At 37.4% G+C, this 18276-nt stretch overlaps 1 protein-coding gene across 1 annotated transcript in view; it reads left to right on the top strand.

Moving 5' to 3' along the window:
* The window catches only part of Ranbp17 (RAN binding protein 17), a 329913-nt gene that overhangs the window by 77877 nt on the left and 233760 nt on the right, over positions 1-18276 (top strand). The window contains exon 14 of the mRNA XM_057775288.1: positions 6889-7024. Coding sequence (XP_057631271.1) covers positions 6889-7024 — 136 coding nt within the window. The remainder of the gene's footprint in view (positions 1-6888; positions 7025-18276) is intronic.

Raw genomic sequence — 18276 nt, 5'->3', positions numbered from 1 at the left:
ACATTAAGTACTATGTCTTTGAGTAGAAGGAGACAGAACAAGAAGTTAATGCGTTGACAGAATGTGACCAGAAGCTGATGAGAGCTATCCATATATTTCCAGTGCTCTCAATGCCTGAGAACAACACTGCTGTAAATATGAGAACCAGCATACACTGTAGTGTGTTACTGAGCATCTTGTACGTACAGCCGCTCTTCCTCACTACTGCAGGAAGGCTTATTAAGGGCAAGCAACTTGTTTGTTGTCTTCTTTCCATGCCCTGCTTCTTACTGGTTTAAGTCTATGCCTGGGGTCTGTAACTCCTTTCCCTCCTTTAGTGTGCTTAAAGGGGAGCTGGAGAAGTTAGAACTTTATTTTAATCTGACCTGTTGAGTTGCCTGAAGATACAATGAATCTTGACTTTTGTTTCCCCGGTGTGGAATTATGTGAATCCCTCCTGGAACTTCAAGACAAGTAGAGGATATCAGAGGCCAAGTGATCAAGTGGTGAGGTCAATGGGTGTGCAAACCAGGCAATGCATATTCAAAGTGGGTACGTATTGGGGACCTCTGAGTGCCAGCCTCAGTGTCCCCTCAGGATTCAGAAGGTTCACAGCAAGCGAGGGAACTTAGAAGGATCTGAGGGCAAAATGAACACTCCACTATGTACTTTTCTGCATCAGTTTCTTTATTCTTCTGCTGTTCTCCTCAGTTATGTAAAGTTTTCAGCTTACATACACATGCAAAAAAGGCAGTTCTCTGGGCTTGGACGTCCCTTTTTCTTTGAAGGTCCCAAATGTGGTCTATATGAAAGACTCCTTTCCTGAGTGCATGTCCTGCCGATTGGAAAGTAGTTGCAGGGAGGTGACTCCTAATGTATCTCAGGGAACAGAATGGAGATATGACTGTGGGAACCAAGGTCTCTGGCTACATGACTAGATTCTCTCATTGGAGTTCTCATCCAGTAAGCAAAAGAAGATGGCAAGTTTTTAAATGGCCACAGTCCTTGTGGGACAAATAGATCCAGTTATAAAGCATGTCCCAGTAAATATTCTGTATATCAGAACTATAAATAGCTAAATGAAAAGTCTTCTACTTGACCACCCACAGATACATGTGCCCATAAGATGGAGATGCAATCATGAGATGACATATACACATAACATGTGATTACATACTGCAATGCAGGTATGGGAGACACTAAGCTGCTTCAACAAAAGTGAGCAACAGCTTTCAGAGTTGATGGTCCAGTGGACCGTGGATTGACATCTAAACACTAGTTGCCACCTGCTTCTCATGGCCCATGACAGGTACATGCTTGTAAACAACATTGTTCTTGTATGTGTTTTAGAATATTGAGATTCTAAACTTTAAATTGTCATCTTACGTACGATTGTGAAATAACACTTACATATGCAGAAGTTCCTGTAATTGGAAGTGGATCACCGATGTCTGTATATTGTAGGGATTTGGATATCTACTCTTCCTCTCTTACCACCCTATCAAAATAGTCCATGCCCTACTTTAGCTTTTCTTGTAGTTCTTATACATGGTTTGTACATTATACTAAAATAATGGAAAGAGTACACTTTTGTTCGTTGATATATTTTCTCTTCTTCTGCTTGGCAACCAAGAGAATGTAGGATTGTCGCTAACTCACTGATAAAAGATACCGTTTACATTTGTAGCTTGATCACACCAGTGCCAGCTGTCACGCTTTCAATTCCAGTGAATTCTCAGTGTTGCCCACAGTTTCTTGTTTTGGTAATGCTTATCTTCCAACTTTCAAGGATCTATTAAATTGTTTATTAGAATGCTTCACTCTGTATGTATCTGCAATTCAATGACTAGAATTAAATTTCTGTCTTCTGTGCTCTTTAGCTCTAAGTCTTCATGTGTCTAATCTCTGATCACTCAGTTGCCCAAGCCTGTGCCAATCTCATCTTTCCCTTCATTTTTCTTTCCAGCCTCCACATCCTCAAGTGTTGTCTGACCCACTTTGTAGTTACTCCAGAAAATCCAATTCTGGTTTTGGTACTTTCATCTTTTACCTGGACCAGTGGTATGCCTTTAGAACAGACTCTTTGCTTCTCTCTGCAGCCAAAATCATTCGAAAATCCAGATCTGATTATTTCATTGTTCTGTTTATGTTCAGGAATTGGTATTCTCCTAAGGTTTAAGATATGTTTTAATCAAGTTGATGCTGCATAATCGTTCATTTCTCAGAGAAAAACCCTCCAAATTTGAACTATCAAGGACGAATAAAACATAGTACCTGTGCCTGTGGTAGTTTGAATGTAATTGGTCCCCATAAGCTCATAGGGAGTAGCACTTTTATTAACTGTGGCTTTTTTGAAGTAGGTGTTGCTTTGTTGGAAGAAGCGTGTCACTCTTGGGGTGGGCTTTGAGGTTTCCTATGCTCAAGATACACCCAGTGTCTCAATTCACTTCCTGTTGGCTTTGGATCATGATTTAGGACTCTCAGCTCCTTCTCCAGCACCATGTCTGCCTGCATGCCACCATGTCCTGCCATGATGGTAATTGACTGAACCTCTGAAACTGTAAGCCACCCAATTAAATATTTTCCTTTATAAGATTTGCTGTTGTCATGGTGTCTCTTCACAGCAATAGAAACTCTAACTATGACAGTACCCAAATAACAAATGCACTATGAAGCTGTATAACGTAGACAAGGGTAAGAGGCACAGTTAGTATAGCAGCCCTGTTCTTAAACTTGTAGAAGCCTGTCATGTAAAGTTGGGAAAGGTGACATCATAGACCTAAAAGGTCATTCTAAGTTGTCCTTAACCAAGAAAAAAGTGGAAGCATATTAACACAAGACATTTAAAAGGTATACTAAAAAGGTATAACAGAAAATGTCTTCCTTAAGAAATGAAGGGGTAATATTAGTCTGGAATTTAGCATAATTGTTTATGCACTTGCTGTGACCTCATAGACATTTCTTGAATTTTTATCTGAAAGTGAATGGAAGAATATATTTGGGTCATTTGATGTTTAAGTTTTGTGGTGTGTGTTGTATGTCTCTGGTATTGAGGAGTGTAAAGATAAGAAAACAAAATATGATGAACAAAAATGATCGAGAGCAATGCGATGAACTGAATCTGTTTGGTTATGGGTTCTCAGCTCCTTAAATCCATTTAAGACTGTAGGAATGTTCTTCCTCCCCCAGGTTATTCTAACAATGTACCCAGAGACTGAATTGTTATGTTTGATTCTTCTCTTTGCTTCCAGCATACTTCCTAGAGCAGTAGAATTCTTGCTAGTTCCAAAATATCCCTTCTCCTAAGGGTTTTGGGGAACTAATCACTACAGTTTTATTATTGGCAATGTTTGTAGCAAATTCAGCTCTTGCATATTCCATGTAGAAGGAACTCCTCCTGCTGCCCTATTTTCTTCCTTTGCAGCAACATGGACATTCATTCCATCTGGCATCATAGTGGTGGATTCTTGGGTGAATGGCACTTCTGTTTATGCCTGTAGCATCTCCCATATCTCTATATCCCATCCATGTGTCTTGATCTCGTGTATCAGAGGTTTATTGACAGAAATTTCTGTCCTTCCAGGTCCTGCAGCTGTTCAGTCCCAAAGAAACACCCAGAGTTCTACATTAATCATAAACTAGTTGGCCTATTAGCTCAGACTTTTTATTAACTCTTTCTTATATCTTATATTAGCCCATTATTCTTGTCTGTGTTAGCCACATGATTTGGTACCTTTTTCAGTGAGGCATTCTCATCTTGCTTCCTCTGCATCTGGGTGATGACTGCAGACTGACTCTTTCCTCTTCCCGAAATTTTCCTGTTCTTGTTGTCGCACCTCTACTTCCTGCCTGGTCACCCCACCTGTACGTCCTGCCTCGCTACTGGCCAGTCAGCGTTTTATTAAAATACAAGTGACAAGGTACAGACCATTATCCCACAGCAGAGGGTTGCTAAAATCCATACTGCTGTCCACTACAAAACTTCTTGTTGTTCATGTTGCATTTCTTCCGAACTCTCCATTTGACCTAAACTCCAGTTGTTTGAGGTTTTGTATCTCTTTGTTGTTCATCTGTTCTGTGCTGCTCTTGGAGCCACAGCAGCCTCTGTGTCATTGGCATGATCTGGTGCTCCTGATGAGCTGTCTCCATAACCACTTCTGCCTTTTATGGGCCTGTGATGTTGGGGTCCATCTGGTCTTCCTGCTGCTTCTCTGTTCAGAGTATCTTCCAGAACACAGAACACTCAAGTTCAGAAGAGCCAGATGGTAGACATCAGAGTGAAGGTCTTCTCTTCTGTTTTCTGAAAAGTTTTATATTAGTAGCTGGCCATCACTGGTGGCTGTCCATTTGCCCATTTGCAATTATTGGCAGGGTATTGCTGCTGATAACGCTTCCTTAGACTGTAGTTCTCCATGCCAAAGGCTTTATTGCTCTGCACTTTTACACCTTCCTACTGACAGTTCTCTCCTCAGAATAAAGGGAACCTCTGCTGCATTTCATGCTTTGGATTCTTTTCATGGATTTTTGTTGTTGTTGTTATCAACACGATTTATCTGGCTCTGCCTAACCTGATCTGGAACATATGTGCTTGCTTGCCTGCCTCTTTCACTCTTTCTCTTTTTCCTTCTTTCTTTTTGGGTTTTGGAGACAGGATTTCTCTAAGTAACTCTAGACTAGGCTAGCCTTGAACTCACAAAGATTTGCCTGCCTCAGCCTCCCAAGGGCTGGGCCTAAAGGGTTGCACCACCATGCCCGACTTCCTGCCTTTTCTTATTACTTTTGTCTCTTGCCTCTGATTGTTACATACCTATATAGAACACTTTTTCAAAATTCTAAAACTTTTATTTTGCTTATGGGTGTTTTGTCTTCATACATGTCTGTTGCCTTTGGGGACCAGCAGGTGATTGGCTTTCCTAGAACTGAACTTATAGACAGTTGCTGCCATGTGGGTGCTAGAAATGGAGCCTAGCTCCTCTGGAAGAGAAGTTAGTGTTTTTAACTACTGAGCCATCTTTTCAACCTCCGCTTAAAAATACTTAAATGAGCATTTTTTTGTTCTCTTTCTGAATGTCTATGTCCTCTTTTTATATTTTTTCCTTACTCTGTTATATTCCAGGATAATAGGAATTCTTGTTAATTCTTTATAGCGTTTCTTATATTATACAACTTGGCATTCATTATTATTATTTGTGAATTTCTGTAGGCTGTGGCTATATCTGTACCTTTCTCATTTTGTATTTAACATAATTCTTATTGGTTTAATGGATACTTATTAAATTGGGTTCCCAAGGGAAACCAGAACAATTTTCTAGAATCTATTTCTTGGAACAACTTGGATTTAAGTTTTTTAATGAATGCCTGGTGTGATAACGTATACCTTTAATCTGCATTCAAGAGGCAGAGACAAATGGATCTCTGTAAGTTTCAGACGATTCTGTATAGTGAGTTCCAGGCCAGCCAGGGCTACAGAGTGAGACCATATCTCAATAAAACAAAACAACCAAAAATTATTTAGTGAGGTGACTTCCTTAATGAAGTTATTTGAACTTACTTAAGTCCTTCCATACTTTTTGCTAAAATTTTTTTTAAAATGTAATAGAGATGTAGGACAGTAAGTTGAGTCTGGGGATGAATAGTACATGTATCTTTGTGTAGGTGTATGTGTATAAAATGAATTTTTATGTAGTGGAGTGCATTGCCTATATAGAATGAACAACATGGATCAGGGCTAGGCAAGGCCTCAATCATTTCATCTTCTAAAAATAAATATTCATATACTTTACTAGGCTGGACTTGGTGGTGAACATCTATAGTCCTTTCACTTAGGAGGCTGAGGTAGGATTGCTGTGAATATAAAGCCAGTTTAGGCTGTACAGTGGAACCTGCCACAACCACGCCAAACCAAGTACTACCCCTCCCCCCCACTGATATAATGTATTGTTGTTAATGCAAGGTACTTAACAATCTCCCACCAGGAAATTTTCATAAAATATATGTAGTGTTCAAGGATGTTTTCACTGAAAATGCAATTCTGAGGATTATATATTATATTATATAGAAGTAAAAGTTAAAAAATTTGCCCTAATCTTCCTTTCACTTATAATTAGCTGCTAATAATATTTAAAATAATAATATAAATTATTATTTTTGTAATAATTAGTAATAGTTATTAATAATTTGATGTTGAAAATGGTCGAAGTGAGCCTGGTAATGCAATTCTATAATCCTAACTACTCAGGAAAGTCACAAGTTCGAGGCCTGCTTAGGCAACAGAGTGAATTCAAACCGCCTTGGGCAACTTAGTAAGACTGCTTCAGAATGCAAAGCAAAAAAGGGGACTGTAAATTGTGGAATGTTTGTCTAGTATGTACAAAGACTTAGGTTCAAACTCTAACACTGTATCTTTTGCACACACAGCTTGATTTTCTTAAAAATTTTTTTATCAGTGTTATTGTGTTTTAGGTAAAATTTTGATGGTTCATTAATAGAGTACTGAATGTAACTTCATAGATACGATTCTTAATTTTAAAGAATTAAGTCATTATTTTGACATGTTTAGGAATGCAAAATGAATATAAGAATACATTTAATATCCTTTTACTAAAAACACAAGAATGTTTACTTTTATGTCTGTGTGTGTGTGTGTGTGTGTGTGTGTGTTACATCTACATGTAACCTTTAGTGGAATATATGCTTGCCTATGGGAGTTTCATATTCATCTATAAAGACTTGGAGGATCTAGACCAGTTGTGTCTTACAGAGGCAGGATTTCTGATGGTTTAAGTTATGTTTTCTGGACATGCTTTTATATTTTTTCACTTTTTAGAGTGATTATATGTTTGTAATAAATTATCTCAGTATTGTTTCTTTGAGAATTTGTATTAAAGCTTTTTTTTTCTTCATGGAAAGCGTTTTTCAGCTTATATCTTTAATGGATACCAGATTGCCTCACCGCGCCAATGAAAAAATTGAGCTTGCAATTCTCTGGTTTTTGGATCAGTTTCGTAAAACATATGTTGGTGATCAGCTTCAAAGAACCTCAAAGGTAGGTTTTTACTATCAGAAAGCTTTAGCATGTTATTGGGGATGAACGTGGGTGGATACACATAAAGGTGGGAGTTGAGTGACAGATACATCCTGTGACTCTCAGCCACAAACATGTAATTGATAGTTAAATCCATCTGTGGAATTGGTATTGAAACACAATGAAAAATTAATTTTTTATACATTTATCATTTTCTCTAAAAGAATAATATATATTTTTATGTGGATAGTCATGAAATACTTTGGATTTAAAAATCACCTTAATAGATAATGTCTTTTATATTTAAAGATTAGAAACAAGATTTGCTGTTTTAATAGTTCTGAGGTTTGGGAGGGATCTGACATTTAAGTGATTTCCTATGTATTCTAGTCATTCCTTGGCATTTTTATATGTTAAATCCTGTGGACTAGGAGAATTTATATGTATACTAAACAGACAGCAGTTAAATCACCATAATGTTGGGAGACTTCTAATATGATAATTGAAAGGTTAGCATCAGAAAGTTTTAAATAACTTGATTTAGAAACATAATAAAAGATTATTGAGGGTATTTATGTGAGTCCTAAGGGAATACTTAGGAGTATACATGTCCTGTATTTATGGATTCTGCATCCATGGGTTCAACCAACTGTGCATTGAAAGCAACATTACATTTGTATTAAACATGTTTTGACTTTTTTCCTTGTCAATCTTTCCTAAAAACATGTTGAAATTGCTACAACATTTGTTGTACACATTGTACGTAATCTAAAGAAGATTTAAAATATCAGGGAAGATCTGAATATATGCAAATAATACAAAATATTTGTTAGCTGAAAAACATTGTTTTCCTCTAAGACTGTTTTATGGGGTTAGGAACATAATATGGGGGTAAAGCACTTGGCTTTGCATAGGGCTCTGGCTTCAATCCATGCTACTGAATGGGGGTAGGAGAAAGGGAGGGAGGAGAGAGAGGGGGCAGGAAAGAAAGAAAGACTGGCTGATGATTCTTTATGTTAACATTTCAGGTAAAATTTCTTTGCCTTTTAAGGGAGTGATACAGTTTGTTGGTTTTTTTTTTTTGCTTGAATATATATGGCATTTTATTTATATTTAGAATTTTTTTTTTGGAATTCAGCTATCATCAAATGACATAGGGAGAACAAAAGGTGTACTGCTTTAAGATCAAATGTAAAGCAAATTTTGGTAATTGTCTCATATACTGTCTCCAAAGAATTTTTAGTTTGGTTTTGGAACAGTAGATAGTAATAAAACATGACCAGGGTCATGTTCATTTGGAATCATAATGTGGAGAGGAAAAGCTTTCCAATGATTCTCTTTTAAACGTTTGGGGGAAATTGTAAAAGAGACTAATTGTTTTAGGTGAGATTTGAGTTTTCTTCAAAGTGTTTGCTTGAGATATAAAACTTATACACACATACACATATACGTAAGCTTTTAATGTAATATCCTCATGAAAAACATGAGTGATAGATTAACTTTGTTCACATGTCATCTGACTGATAAAAGGAAGCACTGCTTCTTTTCATTTAATTTAGTATTTTTAGTGGATGCACTTTAATCTCTTTATCAGAAGCATTTAATCCTATGATGATTTTAATTCAAGGTATTTGTGTAAGGCACTTTCCAATAAAAACAGCTTCAAGATTATTTGGGCTCTTAGTTGCGGAGGTTTCAGGTTTTGTGCACTGAGCCCCTTCCTCACAAGAGAGGAGCATTGTGGCAACAAGGGAGCCTAGTAGACTCATCTTAGGAAAAGTCCAGTGTAAGCTGTTCCTTTCAGAGAATCCCCACTTTCTCAAACCAACTTCTTCCAACCAGGCCTTAACATCTAATAGTGTATTCAGCTATGAATTAATAATTGTACCAATCCATTGTAAAGTTAGAAGTCTTTACGATCCTATCACCTCTCAAAAGACTATAAGCTGTGTAGGTGAATGGGTATTCGATCGATACGCTAAAATAACCAGACCAGCTCAAAACAGCAGATATAATTTAATAACTAAAAAACGGGGAAACTCGCGCACCTATCTACCTGGCACCAGGTGGCCACACCCAAGTCAGATGTGACTGGCTGAGCTTCCCCATCAAAGCTGTCAATCAAACCCCCATGTGGAAGCCTTAGAGAGACAGTTTTAGACCCAAACCAGTAAATTCCTCTTGACTAATACCAAGTGAGGCTGAGCTTCCATGTTTCAATGTGCCTGACTTGCCGCTGATGAGTCTTGGTGAAGGCTTATGCTCTTTTCAGAATTGTTTGCACTATCATGCTAACAGACCAGAAAGGATGGTGCTGCTAATGCAATAGAGCTTGTGACATTTAATAAGTGCTGTGTGTGACCAGCCCTTGATTTTCCTGACTTTTGCAGCTGAATTCAACCAATCATAGATCAGAAATTTCTAGAACAGAGCTGGGGAAATAGCTCAAAGGTAAAATTTCTTGATGAGCAAGCATAATGACCTGATTTTTGATCCTCAGCACCTATGTAAACACTGAGTATGGCAGCATATGCCCGTTACCCTAAAAATGTAGGACGCTTCTAAGCAAAGACAGGTGGTTCTTGGGGGCTTGCTGGCCAGCCACTCAAACCAAAATGGGCAAGCAGCTCCAGGTTCCCTGAGACCCTGTCTCAGAAGAGTAAGTAGATAGATAGTGCCTTGTCTTTAAGAAGTCCCTATCTGTCACAGCAGATATCTCCAGCTTATATCACCTTCTTAGTGCCCTAGTTGCAATTTTGTTTATATATGTCCTATTTTAGCATTATGTTACTATGTTATGTATTTAGTATTATATACTTGCTGACAAAATATAAACTGTAATTTGGATTAGTTCTATTTCTGCCTTAATTATTACCAGAACCCCTATGGATTTGGCATATAACTTACATACTTTCTACTAAAATATGTGCCTTTTGTAGAATTATACGGAAGGTGGGTCTATGACTCAAGTCTAGTACGTTCAGGTTACAGTTTTGATGTCAAATAAAGTAACAGTGTCTTAGGAGTGAAAAGGAAGCTGTAAGTCAAGCTGGTCATTTATTGAACAGTTAGTCCCTCTTAGGTTCTTTGGTCAGAACCTGACAAGGATGATCTAATTGATTCTCATAAAACCACTATGGAAATAGTTTTTTTATTAACCTTTTTTTAATAAATATGGAAACTAAGACTTTGAATGTTTGAATAATTGTGTTTTTGTGTTTGGCATCCATATTTGATGGGATGCCTTATCCAAAACCTGTGCTGCCATCGACTTTGTCTAGTCTGTGCTGTGCCTCTCCACTGGGACCCTGAACAGGCTCTCTCATACAGGAACTCTGTCGTAAACCCTCCTCTGCTTTCTAGTATTTAGGAAGAATTAGACTGAGCCCAGGATGTCTCCATTGTTCTTCTTGTATTTGCTCTGCCTCCTGGTTCTGCTGGTTTATTTTCTGCTTTTCTCCTGCCACTTTCCATACATCTGCATTGCCATTGCTTCTTACTGATTTTAAAGGATTTTTTTTAAAATTACACTCCTTGTTTCTGTCCCACCCCCACCCCACTGTGTTCCATTATCCACACTGCTACTTTATAATCTTCATGGAAAATGAGGGGGAAATGTGGTGAATTTCCCCATGCCTGTTACCCATCTTGCTCAAGTATCATTGCTTTGTTTCCTTGGATTCATACTTCTATATTTTAAAATAAACATTGATGACCCTGTTGCTATTTTCATTGTTATTTTTTAATTATATTTTGCTCAAAAGTAACAGCTCTCATCAATTTTGTTTTATTGTCATCCATGAGTCTATTCTTTGTTCACATTTCTGTGTATTTGTATAAAAAATACAATGTGATTAACTTTATATGAAAGTAGTTTGCCATTGGGATCCTCAGTAACTTGCCTGCTTTGATAAGTCTCTTTTTGAGATTTATCCACAAGCATACAGATTTATTTATTGCACTTGAATGGAAATACAGTGCGTTACTGCGACATTATATTATCATTTATTCCTGTTGATAATGCGCACTGTTTCCAGCTTTTCAATTCTGTAAACATCCTGTGGTAAATATCCTTGTTCTTCTCTCCTCTTGCATGTGTATGAGTTTAAAAGATAATAGAAGTGATAGTAGATTGTAGAATGCATATGTCTCTAGCTTTATTAGGGTGTGCAGTTGTCTTCATAAGTGTTATGACAATTTATTTGCCTCTTGCAATAAGTTAGGTATATTTTATCATTCCTCTTGCAGGCTTTTCAGTTTGCCAGTCTTTGGGAAATGGCATTTTCCCCTTTGCTTAAATTTCTTTAGTACTTCTCACTGTTTACAAGGATGAGTTTCTCCAGGAGTCGAACATTGTCCACTTCACAACCTCTTTGGACACTTTATTCCACTCTATGACATATTTTCTGCTGGTAATGTTGCTGTTCTTTTTCCTTGCCTATTTATAATCAATATGAAGTAGCTACAAATATATACCCACTGTGTATTAAGGCCAAGTATATGAAGGACATTAGAATGGTCTATTTCTTTAGTAAATTTTGTTGTTTTTTGTTGTTGTTGTTGCTGTTGCTCTTGCAGGTGGTGGTGATGTGTGTGTATAGGTGTACATCCATGTGTACATGCAATCTTGTGGAAGCCAGTTATCATTCCTCATTTGCTACCACCTTGTGTTTGGATACAAAGTCTGTCACTTAGCCTGGAACTCACTTATTTGGTTAGATGGGCTAGCTGATGAGGCCCAGGTCTTGTCCCGGCACCACCTCTCCAATGCTGGGATTACATATAAATGCACACCTTTTTATGTGGTTTCTGGGGTCAGGTCCTTGTGTCTCTGAGGCAAACACTTAACTGAGTGAACTGTCTCCCCAGTCCTTCAGTAAGCTTTTAATTGAAAGAGGGTACAGGAAAGTACAATAATTATAGAATAACTACATATGTGTTCAAGTAGAACATAAACAATGAACTTTCATTTGTATATTTCTAACTACTGGAGAATCCAACATCAAGGAGATAATAGCACATTCAGTAATAGAACAAAATAGCTCACTTGAATACCAGTAAAAACTGTGCCAGAAGACATCTGTAGACTATTCTCTTCCTACATACCAGAATAGACGTTCTTCTAAAGTGCCCACATGATACCATTTAAAAAGGAAAAAATGTGTTGGGCCATGGTGGCACACAGGCCTTTAATTCCAGCACGTGGGAGGCAGCCAGGTAGAACTATGTGAGTTCAAGGCTAGTCTGTCTGGTCTACAAGAGCTAGTTCCAGGACAGGCTCCAAAGCTACAGCAAAACCCTTTCTCAAAAAAAAAAACAAACAAACAAAAAACAAAAAAAGAAGAAAAACCATTATACATTTGAAGTGACTAAAATCAACAAAAGAATTTTCACCAAGCACAAAGGAATTTGTTTGTTTGTTTATGTATGTTGCTGAGGCTCAAACTCAAGGCCTGCTGGGTTTCAGCCATTAGAGAAAAATCGAAAAATACTTTCAGATGAATTCAGATGAAAATCTAACATAACAAAATGTATAAAATACAATTAAAATGGTAATGAAGACTAGTTTATAGTTATAAATACCTACATTAAAAAGCCGGAGCTGTGGGTTTTGGAGCACACCTTTAATCCCAGTAATTGGGAGGCAGAGCCAGACAGAACCAAGCACATAGCTGTGATTTCCAGACAAGCCTGATCTACTTAGCAAGTTCCAGATCAGCCAAGGCTACATAGTGAGATCCTGTCTCTCTAAATGAATGAATGAATGAGTAAATAAATAAATAAGTAAAAGAAATAAAAAGAAAAGAGCTGGACGTTGTGGTGAAAGGTTGTAATCCCCATGTGGGGAGCCTAAGGATACATGGGCTGAGTTCCAGTATCTTGGAAAGAAAAGAAAGATCACAGATCCGCTGCTCTATCACATTAGGAAAAACTTGAAGAAATTAAATTGAAAGAAGAAAGGAACTAATCAAGACAAATAAAGAAATAAATGAAATGGAAATTTAAAAACAAGAGTAAAATATTCAATGCCCCAAATAGCAGTAGCAGCTTTTTAGGACCAATAAACTTTTAGGTGGTTTGGTAAGAGGAGAGAAAGGAGGGGCCTCAGAACTCTGAAATGAAGAGTGAAATAGTTGCCATTACTGCTGACCGTAAGGAAATGAGTTTATAATGGATTACTGTGAACAGGTGATCACAGATGAATCAGAAAGCGTAGGTGACATGTCCTAGTTCTTTAACAGATTTCTGAAGGTAACTCATTAAGATCCAGACCCTTGAGTAGAAATGGGACAATAGCTCCTGAGACTGTTAGGAATCAAAGCAGCCTACAGTGAATAGTCAAATGGTCCGTAATGAATTGTACTAAACAGTGGACTATCAAAGCTACTTTGAGAAAGAACAATCTTGAAAAGCTCATATTACTATATAAATGTGGAAAAAATACTATTTTTTTTAAATCAGACAAAAGAATCCAACACCTTACAAGATGAAGAACAAGACTATGATGGCTTCTATTTAGACTTTTCTTTTTTTTTTAATTTATTTATTTATTAAAGATTTCTGCCTCCTCCCCACCACCACCTCCCATTTCCCTCCCCTCCCCCAATCAAGTCCCCCTCCCTCATCAGCCCGAAGAGCAATCAGGGTTCCCTGCCCTGTGGGAAGTCCAAGGACCACCCACCTCCATCCCGGTCTAGTAAGGTGAGCATCCAAACTGCCTAGGCTCCCACAAAGCCAGTACGTGCAATAGGATTAAAAACCCATTGCCGTTGTTCTTGAGTTCTCAGTAGTCCTCATTGTCTGCTATGTTCAGCGAGTCTGGTTTTATCCCATGCTTTTTCAGACCCAGGCCAGCTGACCTTGGTGAGTTCCCGATAGAACATCCCCATTGTCTCAGTGTGTGGGTGCACCCCTCGGGGTCCTGAGTTCCTTGCTCGTGCTCTCTCTCCTTCTGCTCCTGATTTGGACCTTGAGATTTCAGTCCGGTGCTCCAATGTGGGTCTCTGTCTCTGTCTCCTTTCATCGCCTGATGAAGTTTAATATTCAGGAGGATGCCTATATGTTTTTCTTTGGGTTCACCTTCTTATTTAGCTTCTCTAGGATCACGAATTATAGGCTCAATGTCCTTTATTTATGGCTAGAAACCAAATATGAGTGAGTACATCCCATGTTCCTCTTTTTTGGGTCTGGCTTACCTCACTCAGGATAGTGTTTTCTATTTCCGTCCATTTGCATGCAAAATTCAGTAAGTCATTGTTTTTTTACTGCTGAGTAGTACTCTAATATGTATATATTCCATACTTTCTTCATCCATTCTTCCATTGAAGGGCATCTAGGTTGTTTCCAAGTTCTGGCTATTACAAACAATGCCGCTATGAACATAGTTCAGCATATACTTTTGTTGTATGAAAAGGCATCTCTTGGGTATATTCCGAAGAGTTGTATTGCTGGGTCCAGAGGTAGGTTGATCCCGAATTTCTTGAGAAACCGCCACACTGCTTTCCCTAGTGGTTGCACAAGTTTGCATTCCCACCAGCATTGGATGAGTGTACCCCTTTCTCCACAACCTCTCCAGCAAAGGCTATCATTGGTGTTTTTGATTTTAGCCATTCTGTCAGGTGTAAGATGGTATTTAGACTTTTCTTAAATGTGGTGCTGCTTCTGGCCAGGGAAATTAAGAAATAAAAGACATATGGGCTATGAAGAAGAACATACCTGTTAGTAAATCACATGTCCTTATATACTAAAAATATTCATAAGGACCTATTGGAACTAATTACACCAGTAAGCATGTGGTATATAATAATATCAGTAATATATAAAAGAGATTTCAAAAAAACTTGAGCCCAACATGGTGTGGTTTATGCCTGTGATTTTAGCTTTTAGGAGTCTGAGATAGGAGGATCACAAATTTGAGGCCAGCGTGTACTTCATAGAAATTCTGTGTTAGACTGCGCACCCAGAAAAATACTACTACTACCTTAGAAAGAAAAAAGCTGTTCAATTTGTATATATTTGGACGGCCAAAGCAAACCAAAAAGACTAAAAATCCTATTTTAAGTTAATATCAAAACTATACTATGTGTATGACAAAAGGAGTGTAAAGCTTATAATTTGAAAACCAAAAAATGTTAAAGTAATGATGGAGGAAGGTCATTGGTTAAAAAATAAACTGCTTTGCCCTCATAGGTTAAAACATAGGTGGTGGAGTAAACAGAACAGAATACTGGGAGGAAGAGGAAGTGAGCTCAGACTCAATAGCTCTCCTCTCTGGGGCAGATGCGATGAAGCTCCGACCCAGGATAGACGTAGGCTAGGATCTCCCGGTAAGCGCACCTTGGGGTGCTACACACATTATTAGAAATGGGCTAGTCCAGGTGCGAGAGTTAGCCGAGAAGAGGCTAGATATAATGGGCCAAGCAGTGTTTAAAAGAATACAGTTTGGTGGTGGCGCACGCCTTTAATCCCAGCACTCGGGAGGCAGAGGCAGGCGGATCTCTGTGAGTTCGAGACCAGCCTGGTCTACAGAGCTAGTTCCAGGACAGGCTCCAAAACCACAGAGAAACTCTGTCTCGAAAACCCCCAAAAAAAAAAAAAAAAAGAATATAGTTTGTGTGTTGTTATTTCGGGGCATAAGCTAGCCAGGCGACCAGGAGCTGGGGCGGCAGGAACACAGCCCACAGCCCCCACTACAGAGTAAGTTAAAGAAGATCCATTGATGTTGAATTAGAAAACTTCATGTTGGTGAGAAGGCACATCTACAAGCTGACCCGTGCACTGAGGATATTGTATACCAAAATCACAGTTGCCTTGTTTGCAGAAATTGACATGCATATTCTAGTGTTCATGAGATTAAAAGTGTCCAGAATAACCACAACACTCTTGGAAAAGAATTACCAAGAAAGGGCCTTACTTTAATTTGAAACTTTGTACAAAGCAACACTGAAGACAGTGTGGCTCATACACAGGAATAGGCATATATGTAAAGTGGGTGTTCATGTATGGCTCCCGATTTTTGACAAGAATGCCAAAGACAATGGAAAAAGAGAGGTGGTCAGTGAATAGGGCAGGACAGAAGAATTTCTCTTGACTTTTTAGAAGGTTGTCAAGGGAAGGTCTGGTTCCAGAGGAAGAAAAGACAAGTTACTGGTTTATAAATTGGGTGGTACCATACACTCAAAACCTGTCAGAGATTTACATGCTGACACTTGCTAACATTGTTAATAGCTTCATTTTCTGTTCTCATATGTCACCCCTGTTAGGAAGATAAATTATATGCATTCACAGAAAGGTTATTAGATCTTAAAATAACTCTTTAGGCAAACATTCTGCCCGTTTGGACTTTTTTTTTTTCAATATTTGAGTAAAACCTATTTTTGTAAACATAAATTAGTGATTTATCAGTAAGTATATCATTATAAATAAATCTGTGGAATAACTTAGAATTTGCATTAACAAAAAATTGATACCGTTTCAAATTGGCTGAAATGAAAACAGAAATCATGGTTTTCTGTGTGTGGCTCTCTGAAGGTTTGTGGTGTTGCTGTTTTCCTACTGTTGAGTACGCGTGCGGAGCAGCAGATGGCATTCTCTCCCTGCGCTTGTCAGGCCTCTCGCCCTCTGCTGCCAGCAGTTACTGTTAAATTGAGTAGGAAAATACTTGACTAATGAAGTAGAAAAGCACAATAGTAACACAGAGACTATTACACATACGTGCAATCCAGTGTGGAAATAGTAAATTCACTACTGTTTCTACGTACTTTCATAAAATTTGATTGTTAATAAAATTTATTTTTCTGTTTGTCACATAATCTTTAGGAAAAATAGAATTTTCATTTTGGTTAAAAAAATAAGTAGCAATTTTACAACATTTTAAACAAAAAGTATTTTAAACATTCTAGTGTAGCAAGCATACTGTGCAGATTATAGAGGCAAAGTGCCTGTGACAATTAAAATTACAGTTTGAAGCTTGTTATTAGTGAATAGTGCTCTGGGGAACTTTTAAGTGTTTTAAAACTTTTCAAAGTTGATTTCTTGTATGTTATCAGATTGTTCGAATTCTTTAAATGTATTATATTATTTTTTTGTATATTATCTTACCTGTTAGTCTTTGGTTCTTGGTAGGTATTAGTACTTGTGATCCATTGGTTCACTGAATTGCTTTACTCCTCAGGGATTTGTCTTTCAGTAGTCATATATTCATTCCAGACCCATCAAAATATTTAGGAAGGCAAGCTAAAGGCCTACGTTGTTTGTTTTTAAAATATCTTCACTTATAAATGGAAAAACTAAGTTAAACATTGAAGTATCAACTCCGTAAGTACATATAAATGTTGATTGAAGGAAGAACATTAAGCATTAGACAAGAAAGTGTTGGGGAAAAGCCCACAGCTGAAGTTTTAGAAGTCATGAGTGACTGAGATTATAAGATGCAAATTGAAAAAACAGATTCTTTTTTCTAAGTTGACTTTTACTGTTTGTAATGCCATTAACTGTGCCATCATCTGACACCCAGTGCTCTGTGAATCATAGCCTTATCCCATGGAAACACTTCCACCCCAACAGATTCTGATACAATTTGGCTATTCATAATATTTTAAATATATGTTTTATTCTCTTTTAAAATTCATTTTTAATGATTAAAGTGTAAAATATTCATAATTTTTGAGAATAATGGATAAATTATAAACTATCTAGTATATATATGTCTATGTGTTTTATATATATAAAATTTTATATTACAAATGTCTTTTTGTATTCTTTCAGGTATTTAAACTTTGCTGATGGTTAATTTTTCAAAGTAAGGTAGAAATGTCAATTTCTTGTGCAGTGAACCCCTAAGTGTCCTGTTTTCTACTTATCATAACTTCGGATGTTACAATTTTTTCAATGATTCTCAGAAATTGAAGTAGTGAAAATAATAAATGAAGTATCAGATACTGTATTAACTGAGATGTATCTTTAAGTCATTTTCAGCACTGAAAACCATATATATAAAAGAGATAAGAGATAGTTATCAAATTTTATATTCCTTAATTATTCCCCAACATTGGTTGTAGTTATTTTAAATCTTGTTTGATCTTATAGAAATCATGCAGAGGAGGACCTTTCCTTTCTTCAGTCAGAAGATGAGGTGCAGGATAGTCTTTCCCTGAGAAAAATCCGTCATTGAAATCACGTCCACAGTTCATGATCTTTACATTTATTTCATAGTCCTTTTATGGGGCAATAATAGGTACTGTTTAAAATTCAGAGACTGCTAAATACATTGT

This window comes from Chionomys nivalis, chromosome 7 (assembly GCF_950005125.1).
Source record: "Chionomys nivalis chromosome 7, mChiNiv1.1, whole genome shotgun sequence".
Taxonomy (NCBI): Eukaryota; Metazoa; Chordata; class Mammalia; order Rodentia; family Cricetidae; genus Chionomys; species Chionomys nivalis.
Note: the sequence above shows the minus strand (reverse complement) of the source record. Positions and strands in the feature narration are given on the sequence as shown.